Source organism: Notolepis coatsorum (genome assembly GCF_963971535.1).
Source record: "Notolepis coatsorum genome assembly, chromosome: 10".
Taxonomy (NCBI): Eukaryota; Metazoa; Chordata; class Actinopteri; order Aulopiformes; family Paralepididae; genus Notolepis; species Notolepis coatsorum.
This window is the reverse complement of record NC_140174.1, coordinates 102430447-102439706: the sequence shown is the minus strand read 5'-3', so window position 1 is coordinate 102439706 and position 9260 is coordinate 102430447. Positions and strand designations below refer to the sequence as shown.

Here is a 9260-nt window from a genome sequence, read left to right as displayed (position 1 = left end):
CTTTATGTGGCCAACATCACCGTCCGCAGGAGGTGGGGCCGCGACTTCACTCCCCTTTCACTTCTGTCATTTTCTGTGGGCTTTCCGTGGTCCTGCTGGGAGAATAGTTTCATATCGACAACATTTTCATAATAATTTCCTATGATGATATGATGGTATGATTCGCCTATAATCAAATTATTATGACTATAACTTTCCATTATTATTTCACCCCCTTCTTCCCTTCTTCCCTCCATCCCCTCTTTCTCTCTATATCCCCTCCTCTATCCATCCCTATCTCCATCATTCCCTCTATCTATACCCTCTCTCTCCATCCATCCCTCCATCCCTCTCTCCCCCTATACCCTCTCTCTCTCCATCCGTCTCTCCATCCTCCCTCTCTCTTCCCCTCTATCCCTCTCTCTTCCACCACCCCTCTCTCTCCATTCACCCTCTCTCTCTTCTTCCCTCCATCCCATTTCTCTTGCTCCATCCATCCCTCTCTCTATCTCTCTCTCTCTCTCTCTCTCGCTCGCTCTCTCTCTCTCCATCTAACCCATCTCTCTACCCATCCCCTCTATCTCCCTCTCACTACATCCTTATCTCTCCCTCCATCCATCTCTCTCCCTCCACCTCTCTCTCTATATCCTCTCTCTCCACCCAACCCTTCTCTCACCCTCTATCCCTCTATCCATCTCCCTCCCTCTCTCTCAATCCCAGCGGTGGTAACTTTGGTCGTATGGAGATCCTCTACAGCACCTCAGAGATGGACATCGTGGGCTTGGCCCAGACTGGGGGGCAGGACCTGCTGACGTACTACGACCCCCCACGACCAGGCCTGCCGTCCGGCGGCCCCCGCAGACCGGTCGACGTCACCGGCCAGGCTGACCCCCTGGTCGCCTGTGCCGCCGCCTGCCTGAGAGAGCGTGCCTGCCAGGCCTTCTCCCTGTCGTCAGGGGTGACCCCTCCGTCCTGTACCTGGGTGACCTCTGGTGCCGACCGGCTGACCCCTGACCCTCGGACCATGACCTATGTGAAAAACTCCACAGCAGCCGCAGTCCTCTTCAGCACACAGGCTGTGGCGGGGAGCGACTATACCACCATGACGGCTCAAAGCGCCTTCATGGAGGACGGCTCCGGGGTCGCCAACCTCAGCGTCCCGATCCTGACCGACAACTTTCCTGAGATGGACGAGAGCTTCTCCATCCAGATCCTGAAGGTACAAAGCATCTACTCACATGATGACTTTTCATTTTACTGTACTTTCCTTTACTACTACTACTTTACAGGATGATTTTACATTGCCTTACAGCCATGGCTTTATACTGTTTTTTATTTATGTTAACTTGTACTCAATTATAGCCCTTTTTAGATTTGATTAAAAAATTAAGTTACAAATGAAAATGTCATATTGTTGATCGTGAGTTCCTCACGGTTTCTACCCCACAGGCTATCACGCTTGTGAATAGCTCCCTCACAAGTGTGAAAGGGGGACTAGCAAAGTAAGATTTTCATTGTATGGTGTAACTGTTCAACTGGGGGCGACAGCGGCTCAGGAGGTAGAGCAGTCGTCTGGCAATCCGGAGGTTCCCGGTTCGATTCCCGCTCCTCCAGGGCAGCGTGTCGATGTGTCCTTTAGCAAGACACTTAACCCCTAATTGCTCCCGATGAGCAGGTTGGCACCTTGCATGGTTGCCTCCGCCGTTGGTGTGTGAATGTGTGAGTGAATGGGTAAAATATGAGTAACAAATTGTAAAGCGCTTTGGATAAAAGCGCTATATAAAAAAGCAGCCATTTACCATTTACCATATGACAAATAAACCTCTTGAATCTGGAATCCTGTTTCAAGGTGGAGCTGGTGAACCTGACCGCGGCCAATAAGAACCTGCCGTCCATCGGCCAGCCGGACCGGGCCGTGGTCACCGTGGGGATGAACGGGGATGCCTTCGGCGTGTTCCTGATCTACAGCCTCAGCCCCAACGCCACCGAGGAGGGGCTGCACCTGGAGGTCCGGGAGGAGCCCTCGGTCGTGGTGCCCCTGGTGATCGAGAGGAGGGGGGGCAGTCTGGGGAGGGTCACCATAGAGTGGAGGTTCGTCGGAGGGAAAGCCACGCCTGGCGCCGACTTCACCGGGACCGGAGACACGCTGGTGTTTGCCGATGGTAGGTGTATTGTGACGAACCTGGTAGGGTTCAGGCTCGCTATGGTTAAAATACAAACACATTTGAATGTCCACACAAGAATCCAGAGGGCAGAATCCAGAGGGGAAAAGCAATAGAATGGTCGTGATTCGGTCCGGGGGTTAAAAACACAAAACAGGCTCGCCGACAGAAAAAAACGATTTTTCACAATTCAGGGTAGTCATCCAGTCTAGGGTCAGTACACAAGGGGGAATCTCAGCCAGTCCAGGGTCCAGTACACAAAGAACACATCTCGCTTTCTCCTCACCTTTCACTACCTCTCACCGTCACAACTCTGAATATCAATCTCTCTCTCTATACCACAACTCCTACTCCGCTCAACTCAACCCTCTCTAACCTAGTGTTAATGTAGTGTGTGGGACTGGGTGTGTGCACGTGAGATGTGGCTGGACTAATAATGTGCAGGTGTGTTCTATCAGTACTAATCAGCTGCCTAATTGACTCTACTCCTTCCGTGACGGACATCTCCCATCCTTCACATATCCAAAGGAGGGGGGAGGAGATCTGTCACAGTATGTTCATCTCAAACCCCGCCCCCTCTTTTCCCGATCCTCCAATCACAACATACGGTTATCCTATAACCATAGTTATATGAGTATAGCGAGCGCTCTGCACTCTAGTGGAACCACATCCCTTTATCAATCTAATACTGAATAATTTTATCCACATGTACACACCCATCCGCCTGGCCACACCCACATCCGCTCCTCTACATAAGCGGGGTCGTGGCCATACTAACAGCTCCTTCCCAAGTCTTTCACCACCGAAGGCGAAGACCACAGGGTTCTCAGTGAGTCAGTGCAGAGCGCTTGCTATACTCATATAACTATGGTTATAGGATAACCGTATGTTATATTATCGTATAGCTTACGCTCTGCACTCTAGTGGAACTGAGGAGCTGAGCAGAGCGGAAGCTCGACAAATGTACCCGCTGAGGCCCCCCACAACCATCAGAACCGGGGAGGACCCGAGCCCCCGGACCCCCCTAGAGGGACGGGAGGGAATCGGATACGACTGTGCGATGAGGGTTTAGCAACTCAACGCACAGGGTGAGCAGATCGTGGGACTTACCTTCACACAGAAGGACCCGCGACCACTCAGGTGTGCATCCCACATGCCACTAGGGACGAACGGGAAGAAAAAAAAAACTGTTACAGCCCCTAACATCACGTCGCGCCAGTCGGCCCACCGGGGAGACAACCCCAAGAGGTTGATCCCTCAATCCTGGCAACAGGCCAAGAGGATAACTTGACCTGTGCCCGGAGCACTGCGGACTAGACAGGCGTCTAAGGGGTCTACTGTGAACAGCACCCCGGCGGAAGGGGCGTTCGGTATGCTGTGCACCATGTCGCAGCCTCCACAAAACCCGACCCCATAGAGAGGTCGAGGTAGAGAAGGCTGACACGATTGGCAGACGTCATGAAAAGTGAGGGGGCACACTCGTAGGCAGACGGGGTCAAGCCCGGCCTAAACCAGAGAGTCGACTCTGCTACCAACACACCGGGGAATCAACCATCCCCCTATGTTTAGTTTAACAGGAGGCGGTTGTTCCCTTAACCACCCCCCAAGAAAAAAACTCCGAAACACAACTGCGCGTATACACCGGCTATACAGGCAGTACAAGTGTTTCAGTTTTCAAGAAGGGGTTAACCCAGGCCAACAGGTCGACGAGAACGAGTCCGGACCTGGGCCCGGCGGACCGGGACGTACACAGGGATGCCAGAGGGGTACATTAGAACCACCTCGACAGCCCCCTCCCAGCCCCGCCGAGCAGGGGAAGGGAGGGGCGAAAAAGAATGGAGAAGGACCAGGCCCCTTAGCACAGCGCAAGGTACAACACAATATGGACCAAGCAACTGCGAAGGATAACTCGTAGTGACGTACCCACGACACACACCTCCATAACATCAATCCCTGCGACGCCCGGCCCAACCCGGCATTTTCCCCCCGAAAAAGCACAAAGTCCTTCAGGGCACCAGAACAACAGATCTTCGGGTTAACTGACCTGGCCTGGCGCGACCAGAACCAGTCCTGTGTCCTAGTCACGCCGCCATCCCCAGTCCTAAGAGGGGGGTAGGTACGCTTGTCGATCTAAAACATCACAGAGGGCGCCACCAAGACGGTCAGAACATGAACGCACCGTGCCCGGTGGCCCACCCCATGGGCGTGAGACCCCTCCGCCAATGTTTCGATCTACTCCGTCATCTCCCCCCAGAGATGAGCGAGAGTTCGTCGAGACTAACCTAAGACATCCAATCTAACATCCCAGTCGCTCTACAAAAAACGCAGTTTTTATAATGAGCAACCAAGGCGCGCCAGCCCATGCGTGGTTCCACACTGAAAACACCGAGGGCCAGCGCCATGTACACGTCGAGACCCAAAACACATCAATGGTAATTCTAACAAGAAACCAGATAACGTTCCCTCCACGCCGCCTGGGACGAGCGGCAGGAAGCTGGCCAAAAGACACAGACATGGGTCCCATATGATGCGTCTGAGGGAAAACACCCTGTCAATACTGCTCTGCATAAAAGAGAGGAGACAGGGAACCCCAAGAGAGACCTCCCACGTGAGTAATAATTGAAAAGATATATGTAAACCTTGAGCCACGTGACCAAAAGCTCAACACATATGCAATAGAGAGCAGAGCAGAAAACAACAGTTTCCAATGCACCGCATAACTCAATCTTGACAATGACAGCGGTCCACAACATGGAGCCAAAAGAAATTCCATGACCCACCTGCCCAAATATGGCGTGGGACCAGGGAACTCCCACAACCCCCCCCCTCTCCCCACCCTGTTACGCGCTGACCCGACAGCGTGACAGGAAGACCGAAGAACAGGAGGTCCAACCCCCTGGCCAATCAGTAAAAAGGGGGGGAGGGGTTTATCAGTTCACCCCCATATGACCCCATACCCCGGATATGATGAAAACAAACAAGCAGCGCATGATACCAGTTATCTAGCATGCTACATGAAAAAGCGTATATCCTCTAGGACAGGGGTAGGCAACCCTAGGCACGCGTGCCTGCATAGGCACGCGGGGGCATTTGCATAGGCACAGGGGGCAGCATTAAAAAAATAAAAAAATAAAAAATTATTTAATTTTTTTTTTTATTTAAATTTTTTTTTTTGCTTTGAAATATTATAGTGAACTATTTTGCACTGTTGTCGCTTTTATCTTGTTGAAATCCTCCCACAGGTTCTTTTTACTTCCACATATTTAATTGAGACCCTTTATTTGTTTATTATTTCAATTTAGCTGGAAATACATTGCTACATCATTCAGTAACATTTGCAGAGCCTTATAACAAAAACATTATTACGGTCACCATTGTGACCAGTGGGATTAATCAACAAATTGTATTATTTATTTTTCTATTTCATTGAACATTGCACATGTTAAAAGCAATTTTTTTACTCAAAATGTGAGTATTACCAAGTCAACTTGTGTTCTTAAAACAATGACAATAAACATAGTTTTATTAGGTTGAAATAATGTGGTTGTGTACTTATTTTTCTGTTAACGTATTATGGATTGAAAACTGAAAACCTTAATGCAGGGTCAATATTTTTAAGTTCTGGTAACTAATTTTTTTTTTTTTACAGTAGTCTTGCGATCAATCAAAACTTATTTACACGATATACCTCACATTCACCCTCCATTCACATCCTGGTGTTCTCCTGGTGTTCTCCATTAGGCTTGTAGGTGGAGCTATGACAGCACACGTACAGTACACACACCGATGGTGTGTGATGTGTCCAAAAATGAATGGGCAAATGTGAGTGAAATGGTCGCACTGTATGCAGCTGTTTGTCTGCATTGCATCCCCCCCCCCCCCCCCCCAACTCAGATTTAGGGTTGATACAACCATCATAATAATATTGTTAATAATAACAATAATGATGTAATAATGTAAAAAGTATAATTAAAAAGACCTGATTATGAAAAAAAAAATAATACGATGCATGGAATATTGTTGAGGCACACTAGTTGCAACTATATTTCAAACAGGCACTCCATGTCAAAAAGGTTGCTGACCCCGGCTCTAGGATAAGCTCAACCATTGCACGCCAGCCAGAGACAATAAACTTGTTTGTGAAAAACTGGTTTTTATACAAGGCTTTAGGCTCATGTGCGAACACGTCACCCGTGTTTTCATACTTCACCAAGTAAAGAGAAAACAACAGACGTTTAAAGAGAGGGTCAAATACCTCGGTACAAGCTACATATGATTACTTCTGCAGGCTAACATTCTAACCTAGTTGTGGACTCTATGCCATGTTTCCCAAATGTAACAGAATACACACAACCCCCTCAGATAAAAAAAGGTAAAGTTCACTCTTACTACTGCAAGAAGAACACCGTCTTCTTCATGATGAGGGAAGACAAGTCTTTCGACCGAGTGCTAGCCACAGGCCTTGCTAAGCACACATGTATAGTGACCAGAACACAATTTTCAAGAAAACTGTCCTACTCCCTAAGCAAAAACACAACCCCACAGCTAGGTGAGGGTTATACATCGTATCCCCAATATATAGTGAATAAACACACATTTTGTAACAATGGTGGCGGAGGCAACGGTCGCGGTCCTCTGCCGGCGTTGCTTCTTCCGGACATCACCGGTGGCATCAGGTCGGGGGAAATGGGGTTGGAGCACGGAGCGCTCCTCCTCCATCTCCCTGCAGGCAGCCGTCATCTGCTGCATGGCCGACCCGAATAGCCCAGCATCGGAGAGGGGGGCCGTGAGCAGCGGAATCCTCCTCTGTTCCGGCACCCGCGCCTGCTCCAGCCAAAGGTGCCGCTGGGAGAGAGTGGCCAGGGCGCGCTCCTTCCCGGCGGCTATCGCCTGCAGCTGGGTTAGGTGCAGGATGGCTCCAGCCGCCTGGGCGTGAAGGTATCGTTGATGGTCATCCAATACTGACCCGCCCGCCATCATCCCCGACATGTAGCGCGCTAGCTGCACGATGTTGGAGGTCGCAGCTAGGCTCTGAGTCGCGGCGATGTACACCTGGTCACTCCAATTAGCCAACTGCCTAGCCGATTTCCCTTGGGGAACCGGCTTTCTCAACGGCTCCCACACCATTTCGGGACAAAGTATGGATGCCATCGGGCTATCAAGCCGAGGCACCCCGTCCTGGCACGTAGGCGGGGGTAAGGCCAACAATGCGGGAGATTACCTGTCCCTGTGTCACGTAGGCCTCCATTGCTGGGAAGAATCGGCAGACAACGGCCGTCTCTCTCACAGGACGACGTTGCCAGAGATGACCTATCATGTCATCAGGAACAGGTGCTGGCAGTGGCTGCGGCAACGCCACGCCATTAGCGGCTGTGGCGGCCGCCATGAGCTCGGGGAACAAGGCAAGCAACTCCCCTTGCGTACCTCCCTCCACGTCACTCGCGTCCCTCACGTACGGGAGGCTGCCACAGGCGCCACCATCCGACGCGGCAGATAGCTGGGCATCTTGTCTCGGGGTCGGAGGTTCTAACCCAACCCTGGAGTACAAGGGACCCCAAGGAGACGCAGCACTCCCTGCCACTCCCCGAGGGGGAGAGTGATACGTCTCTACTGGGGCTTCGAACAAGAGAGCTCCCATGTAATCCTCAGTCTCCATCGGAAATGGAGACGAGGCAAGAGAACTCTCGTCCGGCTCCAGCACAACATCAAAGCCAGGCCGTTGGCCCCTGCTGCTCGCCGCCTTACGACGAGAGCGAGCTGAGGCGAAGAGTCTGCGTCGCAAATCCCCAGCCACCAGAGGAGCTGTAGGCCTTTCGGCCGACTGTCCACTGGCGGGGGAACCAGGGCCGGAACCAGGCCATCTCACAGGAGATGGAAGCTCAACGGCCCCTCCGCGAGGCAAACTCACCACCGGGCGCCGCCCAGGCGTATCTGGCTGCCACAACCACGGAGCCAGAGACGGCCCACGACGCACGGAGGATGCGGCGATGGTGAAGCGCTGGTGAAGGGTGACGTTGCAAGCGTCCAAACCATCCGAAGGTGCAAACCAGCGTTTCCGTTAGCCGGTAATTACCGGTATTTGACCGGCAAAATCTGTTGAAGTCCGACATATTTAATCTCTCCGGTCATAATGTCTGGTGAAAATAATTCCCTCTAAACACAATTAGATTATTTGAATTGTATTAAAATAGGCTAAAATTAAATAGCCTATGCGATGAACGAAACAAACAATCATTACATTTGTTTCATCGTTGCTTCACCAAGCAGCCGGTCTAATAATAACATCCTGTTGTCAGCGCGAGCTGGCTGCTGATATATTTGCGAGAAGCATCCATCTGCCGGCCGGCAGGGTGCAGTACTCCAATTCAGCCATTGGCAATTCAGCTGTTGGGTGGGGGCGCTGCTGAGCGGTTTCCAGACATATTTAATTTTAGCCTATTTTAATACAATTAAAATAATCAAATTGTGTTTAGAGGGAATTATTTTCACAGGACATTATGACCAGCACCAAGTCGTTGGGAGGTGGAGATATACATCACGCAAACCCACGATAATGTTGCCGTCTCTCTCTGCCAAATTTCTCAGTTCTTCGCTTGATATAATTAATACAAATGTCCAATATAACGGAATTCGTTAGCTCATAAAAATGTGATTATAACAGACTGCTGTTTATTAAGGTCGGGCAGACTGCCCACCGACACCTCAAGTCGGCAGCAGCACGAAGTCTCGAGGGACTTATTTTATTTGGAATATATTAATGACTGTATATACGCAAAAGTAGCCTAGTTTTAAGTTAAAATATTATAAATGCCTTGATGATGTCATTCTTTATATAGGCCTATCAATTGTTTTTAAGCTCAATAAACTCTGACCGGAATTTATCCCATTTGTCCGGTAGATTGAAATCTACCGGACACTCAGACCTGCAAAAAAAAATTCTAACGGAAACCCTGGTGCAAACATTATTTCTTAGCTTTTCTCGTAAAATTGCGAGAGAGAGAAAAATAAGATACAATGTCCACGTAGCTACTTTCCAACAACTATTTCGGCACTAAACTCAAAGTGGTGTATACAGTCACTTCTACGGTGGTGAAAATAGGGAAGGAGCTGTTAGTATGG

General features: G+C 50.1%; 1 protein-coding gene across 1 annotated transcript in view; it reads left to right on the top strand.

The window, feature by feature from the left end:
• LOC311235661 (adhesion G-protein coupled receptor V1-like) overlaps positions 1-9260 on the top strand; it is a gene marked incomplete at both ends in the record, with an annotated part of 226226 nt that overhangs the window by 82811 nt on the left and 134155 nt on the right. Inside the window, 3 exons of the mRNA XM_084323125.1 lie at positions 1-32; positions 700-1198; positions 1829-2141. The exon at positions 1-32 is cut by the window's left edge and continues 150 nt beyond it. Coding sequence (XP_084179251.1) covers positions 1-32; positions 700-1198; positions 1829-2141 — 844 coding nt within the window. The remainder of the gene's footprint in view (positions 33-699; positions 1199-1828; positions 2142-9260) is intronic.